Genomic DNA, 20,764 nt, shown 5'->3' on the forward strand with positions numbered 1-20,764 from the left:
ACTGAAGTCATTCTGTTTTCTGGGAATTAATCTTGATCCATAACTCATGGATTTACATTGGTATGTTTGTTTCCTCGGTTTCTTTTTGTTTGCATAGGTTTGAGATATTTTATTTTGTTTTTGAGAAAGGGTCCTACATAAAATATTTTGATCTGACAATTATGTGAATATTTGCTTGATATAAAGACTTCCACATTATCATTGTGGGAGCCTCTCTTTCCACTACCAGTTTAGGTTAAACAGGCAAATTGATTTCTCTGTTACTGTTAGAGCATTAGCTCAGAAGCTTAGTGGTTGATATAATGTTGAGGAAGTTGAATTAAGTTTGTCTTGAACGTGTATTCCTTTCTGACTTCTTGGCAGGAGTCTTTTGACTCGAGACTTTAGAAGATGAGTATTCAGACCGCAGCCACACTCAAGAAGCTGGCAATTCAGTCTCTGGTGAGAGATGAGGCTTTGGCCATATCCTCTCTGGAGGATCTCCCCTCTGTACTCTTCCCAGCACTGTTCAAGGAGGCTTTCAGTGGCAGACAAACCAAGCTCATAAAGGCAATGTTGGCAGCCTGGCCTTTCCCCTGTCTCCCTGTGGGGGCATTGATGAAGACGCCTAAACTGGAAATGTTGCAAGCTGTGCTAGATGGAATAGACATGCGACTGACTAAAGGGTTTCACCCCAGGTGAGAAAAAGTCAAGTATTATATAAGAGCCCATGTGGGGTACACAGTAGAGATTGTGGGGTCATTGCGAATGGCTTCTGATGGGATCACCAGACAGTGATTCAGGAACCTCATAGCTATTGTGTGCTTGGACTAAGGACAGTTATCAGTGGATTAGGGCTTTGATCCAAGCAGCCTCACAGTAGAATGTGCCTATCTATCCCTGCCATTCCTAAAACCATTAATAACGGGAATAGGGAGAAATAATGAGTAACTTAGAGGAAGGAAAGTGGTCAGGGCCACACATGCAGCTCAGAGAAAATTGTGCAGCATGCATGTGTGCACATTGCACTGTTGTTTAAAAAATATACAGCTTGGCAGGCTGAGGGGTATTTCACTATAGAGTCACTTAGTGAAACCTTACTGAGGGTCATCGCGGCTGCTGATACTTGACATGTGTTCACCCTCAGCAGGGGAAAACTTCAGGTTCTGGACCTGAGGAATGTGCACCATGCCTTTTGGAACATATGGGCTGGTACAGAGGACGATAGCTGTTCTTCAGAGCCCTTGGATGAGAAGCCAGTAGTGAAGGTCCTTCCCAGATATGCAGTGAGGAGGCAGCTGAAGGTGGTAGCTGAGTTGTGCCTCAGGCCACGCCTTGATGAAGCACAAGCAGCCTTCTTGAAGTGGGCCCAGCAGAGAAAGGACTCCCTACATTTGTGTTGTGCAAAGATGAAGATCTGGGCTATGCCCATGGACTTTATCAGCAAGATCTTGAATATATTTCATCCAGAGCATATTGAGGAATTGGAACTGAACACTCAGTGGAATTTGTACAAGCTGGCCAAATTTGCTTCCTGCTTTGGGCAGATGAGAAATCTTTGCAAACTCTTCCTGGCACCCCTCTACAAGAACGTCTTCAAGATTGCCAATAGGACAGGAGACAGAGAAGAGCAGTATATCCAGGAGTTCATATCTGTCTTCTCCAAATTCAATTGTCTCCAGCATCTCTCCATGAGTGGTGTCCATTTCCTCAAAGACCACATGAATCAGGTCCTCAGGTGAGCAAGGATGGAGGACTGGGTCAGCTAGCAGAGCAAATTTTCCTCTTCCATTTTAAAGATTAGTGGTCCAGGGTGCCTGTCTGTCAGTCACTGGGAACAAACATTTAGGGGCTCCTTAGAATATGTAAGTAATGTGTAGTGATTCCAAGTCTTAAATGAGCATTCCTGAAGCAGAGGACATAAGGGACATAAGGAGTAGGTCAGATATGGTCAGGAGGGCTGGAAATTCTTCTTGGAATCATAGGCAAACAATCCATCAAAAGGGGGACAGGAAGAGTTGAATGTACTTTGATCTTGAGGGACTCAGCAGCAATGTGAGAAGGTGAGCTGTCTGCTTAGATCTGTGGGCACAGCCTTCCCTCTCCCCCTACTTCTCCGTGAGTGAAATGGTTGACCCTCAGTAGGGCTGAGTGCATGAGACAAGAGGGAGTGTGGGCATCTGCATGATAGCATGAGTGACTGTGGAGAGGTCAGGGTGCAATGCAGCATTGACTGAGGCCACAGGTCATGTCCTTAGATCCTGTCAGGACTCTCCTGGCATGAAACTTCCTCCTTGGTATCCTGGGTTTTATAGGGTATAATGGTTTTCTGCTTGAGACTATGGCCAGCAGATCAAGTGTGGGTTTGACTTCACTAAGCTGATTCCAAAAGGAAGCATCTCAGATAATATCTGTGATCATTTGCTCACACTCAGCTTGGGGTCCCTGTTCCCTTCTAAGACATTGAAAAGCCCACCCCATGCTCTCCATCACCATTTGCCAGAACTAACCCTCTGGTCCCCTTCATCTCTAGGCACCTGATGACGCCACTGAGCTCCCTTTCTGTCACTCACTACCAACTTTCACAGTCAGACTTGGATTCCTTCTCCCACTGCCAGAGTGTCTTTCAGCTAAAACATCTGGAAATGAGAGGTGTGGTTCTAATAGATTTGGATCTGATGCCTATGAAATGTCTCCTCCAAAAAGTGGCAGATACTCTAGAAACTATGGATTTTCAGGGATGTAGGATGAAGGACTCCCAGCTCATTGCCCTCCTACCTGCCCTCACACATTGCTCTCAGCTCACCAAGATCAACTTCTACAACAATTGCTTCTCCATGCCCATCCTGAAGGACCTTTTGGAGCACACAGTCAACTGGAGCAAGATGAATGTGGAACAATACCCTGCCCCTCTGGAGTGCTATGATAGGTTGGCTCATGTCTCCAGAGTAAGATTTGCCCAACTTTGTCTGCAGCTCCTGGAAACTCTCAGGGCAATAAGGCAGCCCAAGAACATCTTCTTTGCTACAGATAATTGTCCTAAATGTGGTGAGCGCTGTGTCTATGGCCAAGGTGCGAGATTTTGTTTTTGCTGGCACTGAGCATGGATACAGGACTTCCTGATGTGAATAACGGACAGGACTGGGACACATCTCTCATCCATGGTGGTCAGAGTCTGTGACTTCAGACACTTTATACATGCTTGGAAACAAAAGACTGTACAAGAACTGAGATCCTGGAAGCTGAGCTTGGCATGGGAAACAATCTGTTGGACTGTGTGAACAGAGGACTTGTGGAGTCAGGATGACAACTTGGCTGTTTTGAGTGACTTCTGCCAGGACAGATTAAGAGATGCTTTGTAATGGACTTGCCAACTTTTGTTCTGAACTGTAATGTCATGTCAATAAACAGAACCACGCTTCTTTTTTTAGATGTCATTCCTGGTGTGTAACTAGCATAAAGTATCTACCTTTAATCATTCTGCAACAAATACCCTCTGGAGAGGGTCAAAATGAACACATGGATGCCAGACATGTAATGATTCAAAATCCTGGGTACATGGATAATGTTATAAGCTAAGGTGATTCACATATGGATCTCTAGGTTAGCATGTGCTGAAGAAGAATTCATAAGAACAACCTACATGTCTCTCACACTTCTTTTGTATTCCTTCCCATCCCTCCTCTCCCTGCCTGCTATTCAACTTCACAGGCCTTGTTGCTTTGAACCTTTGAACTTGCACCATGCTTGCCCACAGCAAACTCCTTTCATGCTCTACAGACAGACAACCAATCAAAGAAGCCAAACCCCACGTATTAAAGGAGGTGACTCCTGTTTTAATAGTACATTTTGCTAGAAAAGAGGGCCAAAGATTGGTTTCAGCACTTTTATCATCAGATGCCTCCAGCTGGAACTCAAGCTTCAGGTGCTAGGTCCATCTCTTCAGATATCTGTGGATCCTGGCTTTTACACATTATGCACAATACATATGCATATACACCAAAATGAAAAAGTATTAAAAAGCCCTCCATTTTACAAATATTTCACAAAATGAACTAATTTATTAAACTCATTTATTAGTTTATAAACTTATTTATAAACTAATTTATTAAAGTTGCTTGAGTTGTGTGTGTCTCCAATGATTTTCCCCTACAGCACACTGTGAAGAGAATATGTGAAGTTTCAGGTGTATTAATTGAGCTTAGTTGTTGAGCAGCAGCCAGCTAGTGTTGGGCTCCAATGGTTCAATCTCCTTGAGCCCTTATGACACTAGGTTGGTTGATTCTGTAGGTTTTCTTCTGGTGTCCGTGAACTCTCTGACTCCTTCAATATTCCCTCTAGTCTTCCACAAGATTCCCTGAACTTTGTCTAATATTTGTCTGTGGGTCTCTGCATCTGTTTTGGTCAGTGGCTGGGTGAAACCTCTCAAAAGATAGTTATTCTAGGATTCTATTTAGAGAATATCATTAATAATGTCAGGGCTCTTGAACTCATTGTAAAAGGTGACACTTCCTGAACAGAACACCCATAGATCAGGCACTAAGACCAAAACTTTTCAAGTGTGACCTCAAGAAAGTAGAAATACTCAGTAAGGCAAATACAGCATCAGTAGGTCAAAACAGTACCCTAAATAATGGCAAAAATACCTTCACCAGCTGTACATTCGACAGAGGGTTGATATCAAACAATGTAAATACCTCAAGAAATTAGACATCAAAAACCCAATACTCCATTTAAAAAAAAATGGAGTACAGAATTCAACAAGAATTTTCAACAGGAAAGCTCTAATTGCCAGGATATACTTAAGGAAATATCCAACATTCCTAGGAAAATGCAAATTGTAAGGAGTCTGAGATTCCTTCCTATACACATGAGCATGGCTAGGATAAAAACTGAAATGAGCGCACATGCAGGTGAGGATTTGGAGCAAGGGAGACAATCTTGCATTTCTGGTGAGTGTGTAAATTTGCACACCATATTTGGAAATCATACTGGGTGATTATCACAAATAATTTTACTTCAAGGCCCAGTTATACAATTCCTGGCCATAAACTCAAAACTTCTTCTGCCATAGCACAAGAACACTTGCTCAACTTCATTCATAGCACCTTTATTCATAATAATCAGAAAATGTTAGCACACCACCTGTCTCTCACTGAAGAGTGGATAAGGAAAATCATGTACATTTCTGTCATGGAATACTAATCATATATTAAAAATAATTATTATAATGCAATTTTCAGGCAAATAGATAGAACTCGAAAATATCCATTCTTAGTGAGGTCATTGTGACCCAGAAGAATGTGCATGCTATATACTCACTAATACGTGGATATTAGCCATAGACTAATGGAAATGATGCTACAATCCAAACACTCAAAGAAACTAAGTAAGATTAGGGCCCTAGGTAAGATGATTGAATCTCACTAGGTAAGGTAAATAGAATGTATATTACTAGTGGTTGATCAGAAGGAACTGTATGGGTGCTGGTATGGGACACAAAGAGAGGTATGGAAATCAAGTGTGTTGGGAGGAGCCGCATCCACTGTGCTGGGAGAGAGAAATACAATCCATTTGGGGGCATCTCAGGTACAAGACAGACACACAGGATGGGGCAGGCTCCTGGGAGTATATGGGAGTGACCTTGGCTGGAAACTCAGGAGCTGGGGATAGGGAGACTGAAAGTGGCCACTTCCTGTAGTCAGGCAGGATTTCCAGTGGGGGGAAGGTAACACCAACCCACCAACAAAACCTTCCATCTAAAATTTTCCCTGCCTACAATATGTGCAGGTATAAACCTGGAGCTGAGTTTGAAAGAATAGCCAACTATAGACTGGAGAAATATGAGGATTAACCCATGTCAGAAAGCCAAACTCTGACACTCTTGATGATACTTGGTTGTGCTTAAGAACAGAATCCTAGCATAACAGTCATACAAGAATCTTTGTCCAGCATCTGGTGGCACCAGAAGGATATGCACAGCAAAACATTAGGCAGAATTCAGAGAGAGTTGGGGAAAAGTCAAAAGGAGGATTGAGGGAGTCAGATGGTGTCAATTTACCACAAGGAGATCAAGAGAACCAAGTTTCCTGGACTCACTGGGGTTTATCAGAGACTGAACCACCCACCATCAAAGAGCATGCAAGGTCTAGACCTAGGCTCCCTGGACATATGGAGCAGATGCGAATCTTGGGCTTATTGCATGTCTCATAAAAACCAGACAGCAGGGTTTCTCTTATTCAACTTCATGTACTTCCATGGGAAACTTTTCCCCTAGCTGGGCTTCCTTGTCTGGCCCCAGTGGGCACGGATATATTTAGAGCTGATGTAAATTGGTGTGCCAGGGCACTGTGGAAACTGCTGGGGGTAGGGCATGTGTGCCTCTTCTTCTCTGGAGAGAATGGGAGCAGGAAATGAGGGGGAAAGGGTCACAGGGTAGGTATGGGAAGAAAGCAACTTCAGGATGTGATCAGGTGGTAAAGCGAATACACAAATGAATTAATGAAAACCCAAAGAAATGATAGATAGGGAGCTAGATATGTTTCACAGTTAAATGTTGCCTACTGCAAACTAAATAGAAACACATTCTATCTGAAATATGGTAGCAACATGTTTTCTTAAGCCTCTTATTTACACTAAAAATCATTAAATATGCTAATTGTGATATACAGTAAAGTAATGAGGATTGTGAAGCTTTGTGGCTACTGTTATTATATACTTATACCTGATAATTAACATATGTAAATTATTCAAACAATGTTGTTTCAGACATCATGCTACATATACAAATAGCTAAGGTTATATTTATTTTATTTTACTCTCTGCCCACTGCACATTTTTTCTTTTTCATCTCTTTTCTTTTCTTTTTTTAAAATTACATGTATTCTTTATTTACATTTCTTTTTGGGGATGGGCTTTGGATTTGTTTTTTTCAAGACAGGGTTTCTTTGTAGAGCCATGGCTGTCCTGGAATGCACTCTGAAGACCAGGCTGGCCAAGAAATCAGAAATCTGCCTGCCTCTGCCTCCCAGGTCCTGGGATTAAAGGTGTGCTCCATCATTGTCTGGCCTTTATTTACATTTCAAATGTTTTCTCCTTGCCTGGATCACCCCCTCCCAAAAGTCCCATTAGACCTCTTCCCTCCCCCTGTTCCCCAATCGAACCCCTCTTTTTCCTCTTCCTGATATTTCCCTACACTGGTGTATTGAGCCTTTCCAGGACCAGGGCCTTCTCCTTCATTCTCCTTGGGTTACAACTCATTTTATGAAAAAATTATTTTCAGTAAAGGAAAAGAAATGTAAAGGGGATGGAGATATAACTGAGCATTTTAGAGTACAGGATTCTCTAACGAATACATCCGGTTCATTTGCCTGCTTATATGTTGCAGCTTCTGTGTCCTGTATCCCCAGTGCTCTTAACTGCTGAACAATACATTCAGTAAATATGAGGTAAGCATGATCATGGATCAGCTTGGCACATAGTCTACAGATAAGCCAACAAGACAGGAGCTAGACAGGTAAAAGGCTCTTACCACACAAGGATGCAGAGGTATGGACTCTTTACTTTGCATGTAGCCTAGGTTATACATGGAAACTCTTTTATCTAGGCAGCCATAAAATTAGTGCTGGGGTTCAATACAGGAAAGGATCTCAGTATCCAAATGTGAGAAGTAATATAGTACAGTCCTAGAAACTTGAAGGTTGTGAGCGGTATCACTCTTGATTATGAGAGCACCTGCAACATGGAGAAGGCCAGTGACTCTTTAAGGTGAACCCCAGTCTTAAGGACAGTTTCTTCACAACCTAGAACTGGCAAGCCTGCCCCTGAGATTACTCACTAGGCACATCTGGAAGAAAGATACCAGATATTCACAGGTTGAGGATCAAGCATATTTGTTACCAGTGTCCTGTGATAGCCAAATTTCTGGAGAAAATGATGGGAGAAGCCTTTCTCAGAATTTCCACTGGATTCCAAGCCTATAGTCTGTGGCTTCTTCCTGTTAAATCCAATTGACAATCAAGGAAGATAATGGCAGCTCAAAGCTGTGGGCAGCAAACAGGTGTTCTGAGTCACACAATGTTCCTTCCAAGTTCCTACAGGTGTAGCTCAGGGGTGACAACAGAATGGAATTGTGTGTGCAAGGAAGATGTGAGTGGCTAAATTCTAAGGTCACAACTGTGAAGCAGCTGCTACACATTCATTGGTGGTAGAGGGCAGCAAGCTACCAGAATAATATCTCAGAGCACCAGATCAGCAAAGCGGCTGGAGTATGTTGGCCAGAGAAAGAACAGGGCTTAGCAGCAGGATCGCATCCTCAGTCAAGTCCAGAAGAAACCCTCAAAAGCTGAAGTCATATAAAAAAACAAACAAGAAACAAACCAAAACAAGAAAACCTGCCAGGCTCCCCAACCTCCTACTCTGAAAATCATGCAACAGAAGGTCAAAGTCACCAGGACAGGGCTCCTAGCACTTTGGAGAAACCATGCAGACCAAACATAAGAATCTACTGTGCCCCACTCTTTGCATGAACTTCTTCAAGGACACCCAGGACATGCTCCGCAGAGGGACACAGGTCAATCACAGAAAATCTCTCCAAATAGGCTTGCAGGAATATAATAGGATCTGGAATCTATTCCCTGCCACTGAGTACAAAGCATGGACCTGAACAAAGCCCCTTTCCCACCCTTGGGTGTTTTGGCAAAAGCCTACATTGTGTCTAAGGCTGGAAATTTATCAGGCTCAGTAAAAATGAGTCATTATCTTTATCTTTGACCAGAGGTACTTTTAACTCTTCCTTTAAGAACTATAGTGCTGAGTAACTTATCAAGGTCAGTGGTAGCCCCTAGGCTCCATAATTCCCTGTGCATCAGTGCCATCCAGCTCAATGTCTCTTTTACCTTGGACCCAATTTACACTGAAATACTTTCTTTCCAGTATGGATTTCTCCTTGCTTTTCCCAAGAGACATCCTTAGCTCTTTGGAGAAACCTGTTTTCTCTTGACCAACGGGATTAGAACCTTCACTGGGTTTCATTCATGAAAACTAGGACAAGAGACTGAGCTGCCTATTTACCACTGAGCTACAATTATTGGTATTTGGTTGGGTGAGACACAATCACATTATGTCGGCTAGGTTAGAGTCAGTTTGGAGCCATCCTTCTTCAGTCTCCTGAAGCTTTCTTTCACCACCTTCCTGGATCAGCTCTCATGCTGTTCTGTACTTGAGAACTGTCTTGCTTCATTTGCGTATTGGTGTACCAGCAGCAGAGCATGCGTGTAGATGGGGGAGGACTCAAAACTGCAGTGGTTTCTCTCCTTCCACCCGAGGGCCCCATTACTGAACTCAGCACTTACTTGGGCGGCAAGTGCTATTGCTCTTTGGGCCATCTCACTGGACCTTAAGCTCTCTGGAGGATTTTCTTTTAGAATTGTGTTTTGGGTAATTTTTGCTTTGCTTGATTGCTTGTCTGGTTTTGGGTTGTTTGGTTGTTTGGTTATTTGGTTGGTTTTTGAAAGTGATGGTCTGTTTAACATGTCTCTTTCTTCCTGAACTCAGTCTGAACAACATGCTGACCTTGACCTTAGTCGTTCACCTGCTACTACCTCCCTAATGCTAGTTTTAAGAATTGTACCTGCGCCATCTAGTAAACTACACTTTGTTTATGTGTTTCTTTGTTTTGTTGTTTTGGGGCAGGGTTTCATTGTTTAAGAGCCCTAGATGTCCCATAAGCTACTCTGTGGTCCAGTTTGGCCTCAACATCAAAGGTGCCCCTGCCTCTCTTGAGATTTAGGTCTGTGCTACCCTGCTCAGCTCTGGTTTAATTATAAGACAGATCCTCACTCCATAGGCTTTACTGGTTTTTGAATTATTTATTTAGATGAGGGTAGCCTTGAACTCACTGACCCAGTCAACCTTGGACTCCTGAGGGGATGGATTAAAGGTGTGTGCCACAAAACCCAAGATAGAGCTGCTGTTTTAAGATGATTGATTTTATGGGGAGTGGTGCTTGTGTACAAATAGGAATGGATAACCCTCACAGGCCTGCTGCCTTAGCAGGTCAGAATGAGGTTTCAGGTTGGCTGGAACTGTAATCACAGATCATTTCAAGCCACCACATAGATGATAGGAATATAAGATTGACAGGTGCTCACACTTTCTAAAGCAACCCTTCAGCCCACGACCCACTCTAGATTACATCTCCTTGAGGAAGGTTTTTTGGCTGATCCTAGTTGACTTACTCTCTGCTTCCTTGGGAGCCAAGGGCACCATCTCCCTCACACCCTCCTTTTTCCTTTTGCTTTCGTCCATTTAGGAAGCAGGCTTTGTAGAGATCACACAATACTACGGCTTACAATTTAGATGAACATGACCATGAACTGAGCATCCTATCTCAGGGATGTCCCAGCATCCTTGCTGCATGCCCCATCTTGTCTGCTGCAAAGAGAGTTGTAGGGAGAATTCCTGTATGTGGGGTAGCTCCCGACCATCTGAGTACATGCAGAACCCTGGCTAGTATAGTAATGGGGTCAAGCTATGCTCCGGCACCATCTCTAGAGTGGTTGATGCTGAAATTTATGGACCGAGCATCCACTTCATTCCTTGAGTTTCAATGTATAGTCCTGTCTCTGATATAGCAATCTGTTCCAAATCCAGTGAAAAAGAATATCTTCCAATTATGTCGTGTCTCTCATCAAAAACCGATTAAACCCTTACCTGATGCAAACTCTGGTCACATGAATAAAATCAAACAAGAAATAGTTATTCATAACAAGAATCCTAGCCATAAGAAGTTTTCTGAGGCTGAAGGATTCCTAGAATTGGACCTCTAAAACAACCTTGGATTCAGAGCATGACATGGTCACTGGTACAACTTGAAAACTGAATAGATCTTATGCAAATGAAGGAATAAATGTACCCACATGGTGTTGTATGGTGTATTAACAAATGAAATGTTTTTTATTTATCCAAGAAACTTTTGGGTGTGTTTGTGTGTGTGAATGACGATGAGTGGGAAATTTGTTATCACAAGTCCTTCTGATTCAATGAGTGAAATGATTGCAACTTTGATCTTTAATTTAAAGGGTGGAGATTAGACCAGGAAATCCAATTCCGGTTTGGGTTTGAAGGGTGTGGCTACAATAGGGAGGGGCAAGCAGAGATGTATATAAAGGCTTCCATGGAGCCACATATCACAGTCAGAGGCTTGCATCTTGGAAAACTCCCTGATTCGGCTGGGATTTGGCAACATATCTGCATTGCTCAACTGGTATGTAAACCATTTTTTTCCCTTGGGTCATGCAGTTTGATATAGAGAAATTCAGACTCCTTAAGAGGAACATGTTGAGGATCTTGGGTTTCATTGCAAATGAAATTTTAGCCTCATCACCAATAATATCCCATGATAGCTTGTGTATATATTCCATTACTTTGCCTGTTATAACTGTTTGAGACAAGGATTCTGTATGCTGTGCCAACTCTCTTAGAGCTGGCCATGTGCCTCCAGGTAAGCTCCAAATCAGACAATCTGATTAAAATGCTCCCTCATGTTTCCCCTTCACTGTAATGGTCTTTATTTTTTTTTTTTGTGAGACCCTGGATTACACTGTAGACCTGTAAGCCAGGTATCTTTGATATCCTTCCACATCATATAACTGAAATGACACATGTGATTTACTCATGTGTATTGCCTTAGCTTTTCCATTGCCTCTTTTACACACACGTTTGCTCTGTGGACATATTCTACTTCCCAGACACAGGTAAGATTCAATCTTGTAGAAATGCACTGAAGTCATTCTGTTTTCTGGGAATTAATCTTGATCCATAACTCATGGATTTACATTGGTATGTTTGTTTCCTCGGTTTCTTTTTGTTTGCATAGGTTTGAGATATTTTATTTTGTTTTTGAGAAAGGGTCCTACATAAAATATTTTGATCTGACAATTATGTGAATATTTGCTTGATATAAAGACTTCCACATTATCATTGTGGGAGCCTCTCTTTCCACTACCAGTTTAGGTTAAACAGGCAAATTGATTTCTCTGTTACTGTTAGAGCATTAGCTCAGAAGCTTAGTGGTTGATATAATGTTGAGGAAGTTGAATTAAGTTTGTCTTGAACGTGTATTCCTTTCTGACTTCTTGGCAGGAGTCTTTTGACTCGAGACTTTAGAAGATGAGTATTCAGACCGCAGCCACACTCAAGAAGCTGGCAATTCAGTCTCTGGTGAGAGATGAGGCTTTGGCCATATCCTCTCTGGAGGATCTCCCCTCTGTACTCTTCCCAGCACTGTTCAAGGAGGCTTTCAGTGGCAGACAAACCAAGCTCATAAAGGCAATGTTGGCAGCCTGGCCTTTCCCCTGTCTCCCTGTGGGGGCATTGATGAAGACGCCTAAACTGGAAATGTTGCAAGCTGTGCTAGATGGAATAGACATGCGACTGACTAAAGGGTTTCACCCCAGGTGAGCAAAGGTCAAGTATTATATAAGAGACCATGTGGGGTACACAGTAGAGATTGTAGGGTCATTGCGAATGGCTTCTGATGGGATCACCAGACACTGATTCAGGAACCTTATAGCTATTGTGTGCTTGGACTAAGGACAGTTATCAGTGGATTAGGGCTTTGATCCAAGCAGCCTCACAGTAGAATGTGCCTATCTATACCTGCCATTCCTAAAACCATTAATAATGGGACTAGGGAGAAATAATGAGTAACTTAGAGGAAGGAAAGTGGTCAGGGCCACACATGCAGCTCAGAGAAAATTGTGCAGCATGCATGTGTGCACATTGCACTGTTGTTTAAAAAATATACAGCTTGGCAGGCTGAGGGGTATTTCACTATAGAGTCACTTAGTGAACCCTTACTGAGGGTCATCGCGGCTGCTGATACTTGACATGTGTTCACCCTCAGCAGGGGAAAACTTCAGGTTCTGGACCTGAGGAATGTGCACCATGCCTTTTGGAACATATGGGCTGGTACAGAGGACGATAGCTGTTCTTCAGAGCCATTGGATGAGAAGCCAGTAGTGAAGGTCCTTCCCAGATATGCAGTGAGGAGGCAGCTGAAGGTGGTAGCTGAGTTGTGCCTCAGGCCACGCCTTGATGAAGCACAAGCAGCCTTCTTGAAGTGGGCCCAGCAAAGAAAGGACTCCCTACATTTGTGTTGTGCAAAGATGAAGATCTGGGCTATGCCCATGGACTTTATCAGCAAGATCTTGAATATATTTCATCCAGAGCATATTGAGGAATTGGAACTGAACACTCAGTGGAATTTGTACAAGCTGGCCGAATTTGCTTCCTGCTTTGGGCAGATGAGAAATCTTTGCAAACTCTTCCTGGCACCCCTCTACAAGAACGTCTTCAAGATTGCCAATAGGACAGGAGACAGAGAAGAGCAGTCTATCCAGGAGTTCATATCTGTCTTCTCCAAATTCAATTGTCTCCAGCATCTCTCCATGAGTGGTGTCCATTTCCTCAAAGGCCACATGAATCAGGTCCTCAGGTGAGCAAGGATGGAGGACTGGGTCAGCTAGCAGAGCAAATTTTCCTCTTCCATTTTAAAGATTAGTGGTCCAGGGTGCCTGTCTGTCAGTCACTGGGAACAAACATTTAGGGGCTCCTTAGAATATGTAAGTAATGTGTAGTGATTCCAAGTCTTAAATGAGCATGCCTGAAGCAGAGGACAAAAGGGAGATACGGAGTAGGTCTGATATGGTCAGGAGGGCTTGAAATTCTTCTTGGAATCCTAGGCAAACAATCCATCATAAAGGGGACAGGAAGAGTTGAATGTACTTAGATCTTGAGGGACTCAGCAGCAATGTGAGAAGGTGAGCTGTCTGCTTAGATCTATGGGCACAGCCTTCCCTCTCCCCCTACTTCTCCGTGAGTGAAATGCTTGACCCTCAGTAGGGCTGAGTGCATGAGACAAGAGGGAGTGTGGGCATCTGCATGATAGCATGAGTGACTGTGGAGAGGTCAGGGTGCAATGCAGCATTGACTGAGGCCACAGGTCATGTCCTTAGATCCTGTCAGGACTCTCCTGGCATGAAACTTCCTCCTTGTTATCCTGGGTTTTATAGGGTATAATGGTTTTCTGCTTGAGACTATGGCCAGCAGATCAAGTGTGGGTTTGACTTCACTAAGCTGATTCCAAAAGGAAGCATCTCAGATAATATCTGTGATCATTTGCTCACACTCAGCTTGGGGTCCCTGTTCCCTTCTAAGACATTGAAAAGCCCACCCCATGCTCTCCATCACCATTTGCCAGAACTAACCCTCTGGTCCCCTTCATCTCTAGGCACCTGATGACGCCTCTGAGCTCCCTTTCTGTCACTCACTACCAACTTTCACAGTCAGACTTGGATTCCTTCTCCCACTGCCAGAGTGTCTTTCAGCTAAAACATCTGGAAATGAGAGGTGTGGTTCTGACAGATTTGGATCTGATGCCTATGAAATGTCTCCTCCAAAAAGTGGCAGATACTCTAGAAACTCTGGATTTTCAGGGTTGTAGGGTGAAGGACTCCCAGCTCATTGCCCTCCTACCTGCCCTCACACATTGCTCTCAGCTCACCAAGATCAACTTCTACAACAATTGCTTCTCCATGCCCATCCTGAAGGACCTTTTGGAGCACACAGTCAACTGGAGCAAGATGAATGTGGAACAATACCCTGCCCCCCTGGAGTGCTATGATAGGTTGGCTCATGTCTCCAGAGTAAGATTTGCCCAACTTTGTCTGCATGTCCTGGAAACTCTCAGGGCAATAAGGCAGCCCAAGAACATCTCCTTTGCTACAGATAATTGTCCTAAATGTGGTGAGCGCGGTGTCTATGGCCAAGGTGTGAGATTTTGTTTTTGCTGGCACTGAGCATGGATACAGGACTTCCTGATGTGAATAACGGATAGGACTGGGACACATCTCTCATGCATGATGGTCAGAGACTGTGACTTCAGACACTTTATACATGCTTGGAAACAAAAGACTGTACAAGAACTGAGATCCTGGAAGGTGAGCTTGGCATGGGAAACAATCTGTTGGACTGTGTGAACAGAGGACTTGTGGAGTCAGGATGATAACTTGGCTGCTTTGAGTGACTTCTGCCAGGACAGATTAAGAGATGCTTTGTAATGGACTTGCCAACTTTTGTTCTGTACTGTAATGTCAAGTCAATAAACAGAACCAGGCTTCTTTTTTTAGATGTCATTCCTGGTGTGTAACTAGCATAAAGTATCTACCTTTAATCATTCTGCAACAAATACCCTCTGGAGAGAGTCAAAATGAACACATGGATGCCAGACATGTAATGATTCAAAATCCTGGGTACATGGATAATGTTATAAGCTAAGGTGATTCACATATGGATCTCTAGGTTAGCATGTGCTGAAGAAGAATTCATAAGAACAACCTACATGTCTCTCACACTTCTTTTTTATTCCTTCCCATCCCTCCTCTCCCTGCCTGCTAATGAACTTCACAGGCCTTGTTGCTTTGAACCTTTGAACTTGCTCCATGCTTGCCCACAGCAAACTCCTTTCATGCTCTACAGACAGACAACCAATCAAAGAAGCCAAACCCCACGTATTAAAGGAGGTGACTCCTGTTTTAATAGTACATTTTGCTAGAAAAGAGGGCCAAAGTTTGGTTTCAGCACTTTTATCATCAGATGCCTCCAGCTGGAACTCAAGCTTCAGGTGCTAGGTCCATCTCTTCAGAGATCTGTGGATCCTGGCTTTTACACATTATGCACAATACATATGCATATACACCAAAATGAAAAAGTCTTAAAAAATTTCACAAATATTTCACAAAATGAACTAATTTATTAAACAGAAGTTGCTTGAGTTGTGTGTGTCTCCAATGATCATCCCCTACAGCACACTGTGAAGAGAATATGTGAAGTTTCAGGTGTATTAATTGAGCTTAGTTGTTGAGCAGCAGCCTAGCTAGTGTTGGGCTCCAGTGGTTCAATCTCCTTGAGCCCTTATGAGACTAGGTTGGCTGATTCTGTAGGTTTTCTTCTGGTGTCCGTGAACTCTCTGACTCCTTCAATATTCCCTCTAGTCTTCCACAAGATTCCCTGAACTTTGTCTAATATTTGTCTGTGGGTCTCTGCATCTGTTTTGGTCAGTGGCTGGGTGAAACCTCTCAAAAGATAGTTATTCTAGGATTCTATTAGGGAATATCATTAATAATGTCAGGGCTCTTGAACTCATTGTAAAAGGTGACACTTCCTGAACAGAACACCCATAGATCAGGCACTAAGACCAAAACTTTTCAAGTGTGACCTCAAGAAAGTAGAAATACTCAGTAAGGCAAATACAGCATCAGTAGGTCAAAACAGTACCCTAAATAATGGCAAAAATATCTTCACCAGCTGTACATTCGACAGAGGGTTGATATCAAACAATGTAAATACCTCAAGAAATTAGACATCAAAAACCCAATACTCCATTTAAAATAAAAATGGAGTACAGAATTCAACAAAGAATTTTCAACAGGAAAGCTCTAATTGCCAGGATATACTTAAGGAAATATCCAACATTCCTAGGAAAATGCAAATTGTAAGGAGTCTAAGATTCCTTCCTATGCACATGAGCATGGCTAGGATAAAAACTGAAATGAGCGCACATGCAGGTGAGGATTTGGAGCAAGGGAGACAATCTTGCATTTCTGGTGAGTGTGTAAATTTGCACACCATATTTGGAAATCAAGCTGGGTGATTATCACAAATAATTCTACTTCAAGGCCCAGTTATACAATTCCTGGCCATAAACTCAAAACTTGTTCTGCCATAGCACAAGGACACTTGCTCAACTTCATTCCTAGCACCTTTATTCATAATAACCAGAAACTGTTAGCACACCACCTGTCTCTCACTGAAGAGTGGATAAGGAAAATCATGTACATTTCTGTCATGGAATACTAATCATATATTAAAAATAAGGATTATAATGCAATTTTCAGGCAAATAGATAGAACTTGAAAATATCCATTCTTAGTGAGGTCATTTTGACCCAGAAGACTGTGCATGCTATGTACTCACTAATACATGGATAGTACCCATAGACTACAGGAAAAGCATGCTACAATCCAAACACTCAAAGAAACTAAGTAAGATTAGGGCCCTAGGTAAGATGATTGAATCTCACTAGGTTAAGGTAAATAGAATCTATATTACTAGTGGTTGATCAGAGGGAACTGTATGGGTGCTGGTATGGGACACAAAGAGAGGTATGGAAATCAAGTGTGTTGGGAGGAGCCGCCTCCACTGTGCTGGGAGAGAGAAATACAATCCATTTGGGGGCATCTCAGGTACAAGACAGACACACAGGATGGGGCAGGCTCCTGGGAGTATATGGGAGTGACCTTGGCTGGAAACTCCGGAGCTGGGGATAGGGAGACTGAAAGTGGCCACTTCCTGTAGTCAGGTGTAGGGTTCCATAGCTGCCTGCAGCTATTACGAAGTGGGTTTCTGGAACAGAAGCTGAGGAATAAATAGGGAAGAGGGGCGAAAAGAAGTGCGGCTAAGACAATGTTCACTGATCAAAGCCGGAAACTTTAATGGCGCCAGACCTTTTAACAGTTTGGGGAAACCCTTCCCCCCAGACTCCTGGCTGAGTTCCGGTGGAAGTTGTCTAGCTTCTCTTGGAGGTCCTCGTCTTGACTGCTCCGGCAGCTGGGTGGGTCACCTGCTTAATTCAGGAATTCCTAGACCTGGAGGAACAATGAACTTAACCTTTACTTCAAGCGCTCCACCCTAGGTGGAGAAGGATCCTGGCTAACTGGGAGAAGTTAACCTTGACCAAAGTCAAACTCTGACCAAGTGCAAGACTGCCCCAATATGGCTCTGTACATGTCCTCCTTTTTTTATTAATTTGAAAATGAGGAGATAGAAAACAAGTGGATAAATATCCTTCATAAGAAGGCGGGCCTTAACCAGGAGGGGAAGCATTGACCATAATTCCTCTTAAATATTGTATAACGTCTTTTTCAGAGGAGGGGTAATAGGCTCCCTTATTATTTTAAGGACAGCCTCTCGACGTTAACCCCTATGCAATTAGGTGTACTTCCTGGGGACTCAGAAGCAGAAATTCACCTCCCCATGCAGCAGTGCTTTGCCTCGCACGTCTCACTGGTACCCATGTTTGTTCATAAACAAACACACATAGATCTGAGTTCTATGTGGCTCCCTCTTTGGAGATCCACTTGTGTAAGTTTTGAAGCCAGGGGGGTCTGCAAGTGTCTTTAACAGACATGCAATCTCTCCATCCAGGTGAGCCTGGGTGTAGACAGCCAGTCTGCTTAACAGACAAGGTCAAGAGTTAAAGGTGGAATAGGATTAACTTGTCCCTGAAATATCCAATTCAGTTGCAAATTAACAACTTTAAGGACCCAAAGCTTGGCCTCTGAGGTGGGAGAGGTAGCCTTGTGTATAAAGAAATAAGCTGTTACTTCTCAGGAAAAGTGGAGACTATATGTTAAATTAACACAGCTGGCTGAAGATTGTTAGCCATCTTCAAAATTGGAATCTTCAATATTGGAATTATTTCTAGACCAGTCTATGGTTGAGTCAGCTGAACACAATAAGGAGAAGAGTCATTTTAACTCTTCTTTAGATTAATTTTTCCTAAGCTAGCTTAACAGTCTCCATGTTCTGTCCCACAAAGTCTAAAAGCTTGAAGCTAGGCAATTTATCTAACCTGGGACCTTTGACAATTGAGGTAAGTCAAGAATATATACCCAATATAGCTCTTATGTTACCATGGTCTGGGCATTCAGCAAGCACACAGTCAGCATATCTTCTGCAGCATTCTGTGGAAAAAACATAGGGGACATGCCTTCCCCAATATTAAATCAGGATCATGGCATATGTTAATAAGTGAATTCCTTCATTTCACCTAGACATCAATATGTCTAATTACAAGATGTCATATACATTTAGCAAGGAGTTTCTTGGCATCCAAATTTTAAAATTTTCTTAAAAACATGCAAGCATAATTTAAATTATATGCACAGGGACACAATTTCCCCTCTCTTCTCTCTTCCAAGAAGATATTGTTTTATTAATTTGAGTTGGAACACAAAATATAAACCATAACATAGGCAATAACTATGTAATTATATAAAATAAACATAGCATTTTTAGTTGCTTTTTCTGTTAGAGCAGTTGCAACTAGACAGCCTAAAAATGAATCATTAGTCACATGCACATATTTTTTAATCTTCTAAATTAGAAATGAGTATCATTTATCTGTAATAACTAAGTCCTCTAGGATTAACACCATTACGTGGTAGAGGTAGAAATTGAGGACATCAAGAGCAAATCTTTATAATTTGATGTGCACAAATATAAAATTATTTCAAATACCTAAAGGACAGTCATTTAGAGAACATATCCTTTGTTCTTAGAAATTTGAATCACATTTGCATAAACTGTAGAAATTAAGAATTAGCAGTATTAAAAATGGACCAATTTTAAGCAATTATAAACCATGAGCTATATATATCTACTATTATTAAAAGCTTGACCTTTAACATCTTAAAAATAGCTGCTATAGCACCCAATTCAGGTATCTGTGTTGAAGCAGGGAGAAACAAAGGAATAAACATGTGATCTGATAGTACAAATAATCTTTTGGATAACAATTATTAATTTTGCCTAAAAATGCTTGCCATGTAATAGATCAACCATTAATAATAAATTTGATTGTTGCTTGAAGCAAGGAACAAATGTTTCCTACCTTGAAAACAGAGGTTTAAGACCTTCTGTGGCAAGCTTAAAATGAGGTAAATATGATAAAGCCAATTAATATATCTTAACAACCTTTGAAAGCCATTTACCTAAAAATTCTAAAAGTCCATAGGAGCAAGGGCCTGTAACAAACATTCTATGAACATTATACACTGAAAATTTTAAGATCTTAACTTCTAGTATTGAAACAGAGACAAAACACATTTTTTTTTATTTATCTGCCCTAGGATCCACCTTTAGTCCTTGGCAAGGACTAGATCTGAGCCTTTTATCTAAGACCAGACCCAAACCTGTGTTTTGAGGATTAAACAAAAGAAACCTGTAATTCCATGGTCAAACGAACCTACTTGATATCAAATACAATTCCACAGAGATCTCCTTTTTAATCTTGGAGGGTTAAATTTTGCTCCTACCATTGTAGCCTATAAACTTGTGGAAAAGTGGCAATGGGCCTCTAAAACCCATAGCTGCATCACTCTCAAAATTATCTTAATTACAAAATGTTAAGAATTATGAGCCTGTAAACTGAAATCTGCAGCCAATGACACACTGATTTTTATTGTAACTCAATGTTTTCTTGTAATATTAGAGCACAATTGTAATTTTGGAAGCAAATCCCAATTTTAAAACAATCTATTTTCTTTAAAATCAATGGCAAACACATATTTACAGCACAAGGTTTGTCTGCCAGTTCTTATGTTCAAGTGTATGACAGTGTAACTTATTAAAGAGACATTATTTTAAATCTTAATCTTCATTAAGTCCAATCTCCTGGCCAAGATTCACATGAAACACCATGCCAATTTAGGAGCATCTTAAAGGCCTGTATTTCCTGGATTGCATCATGCCACGTGTTGTTTAAAAATGGCGACTACCCTAAACTACCAGCTTTAACCGTCATGCCACGTGTTGTTTAAAAATGGCGACTACCCTAAACTACCAGCTTTAACCTAACTTTTGTTAATAACACTATACCTTTTAAATAATAACCAATTAATTTATAACTCTTTAGTCAAGAAATGTAAAGCCTTATACCATT

The 20,764-nt window shown here is 41.9% G+C and overlaps 2 protein-coding genes across 2 annotated transcripts; both read left to right on the top strand.

Moving 5' to 3' along the window:
- The first annotated feature begins 390 nt into the window (after positions 1-390).
- On the top strand, positions 391-3,080 carry LOC127696382 (PRAME family member 8-like). The gene is made up of 3 exons (XM_052199004.1): positions 391-677; positions 1,127-1,717; positions 2,513-3,080. The coding sequence occupies exons 1-3, from the start codon at positions 391-393 to the stop codon at positions 3,078-3,080; spliced, it is 1,446 nt and encodes a 481-aa protein (XP_052054964.1).
- A 9,070-nt stretch (positions 3,081-12,150) lies between these two features.
- Positions 12,151-14,840, top strand: LOC127696550 (PRAME family member 8-like). The gene is made up of 3 exons (XM_052199367.1): positions 12,151-12,437; positions 12,887-13,477; positions 14,273-14,840. Exons 1-3 carry the CDS (start codon positions 12,151-12,153, stop codon positions 14,838-14,840), a joined length of 1,446 nt encoding a protein of 481 aa, XP_052055327.1.
- Positions 14,841-20,764: the final 5,924 nt, after the last annotated feature.

Source organism: Apodemus sylvaticus, chromosome 11 (genome assembly GCF_947179515.1).
Source record: "Apodemus sylvaticus chromosome 11, mApoSyl1.1, whole genome shotgun sequence".
NCBI classification, from domain to species: Eukaryota; Metazoa; Chordata; class Mammalia; order Rodentia; family Muridae; genus Apodemus; species Apodemus sylvaticus.

Excerpts from the sequence above, each read along its gene's own strand:
- LOC127696382 (XM_052199004.1), top strand. The coding sequence starts at position 391 with ATGAGTATTCAGACCGCAGCCACACTCAAGAAGCTGGCAATTCAGTCT. Across the intron at positions 678-1,126 it reads ACTAAAGGGTTTCACCCCAG|CAGGGGAAAACTTCAGGTTC; the intron begins GTGAGAAAAAGT and ends GTTCACCCTCAG. Across the intron at positions 1,718-2,512 it reads CACATGAATCAGGTCCTCAG|GCACCTGATGACGCCACTGA; the intron begins GTGAGCAAGGAT and ends CTTCATCTCTAG.
- LOC127696550 (XM_052199367.1), top strand. The coding sequence starts at position 12,151 with ATGAGTATTCAGACCGCAGCCACACTCAAGAAGCTGGCAATTCAGTCT. Across the intron at positions 12,438-12,886 it reads ACTAAAGGGTTTCACCCCAG|CAGGGGAAAACTTCAGGTTC; the intron begins GTGAGCAAAGGT and ends GTTCACCCTCAG. Across the intron at positions 13,478-14,272 it reads CACATGAATCAGGTCCTCAG|GCACCTGATGACGCCTCTGA; the intron begins GTGAGCAAGGAT and ends CTTCATCTCTAG.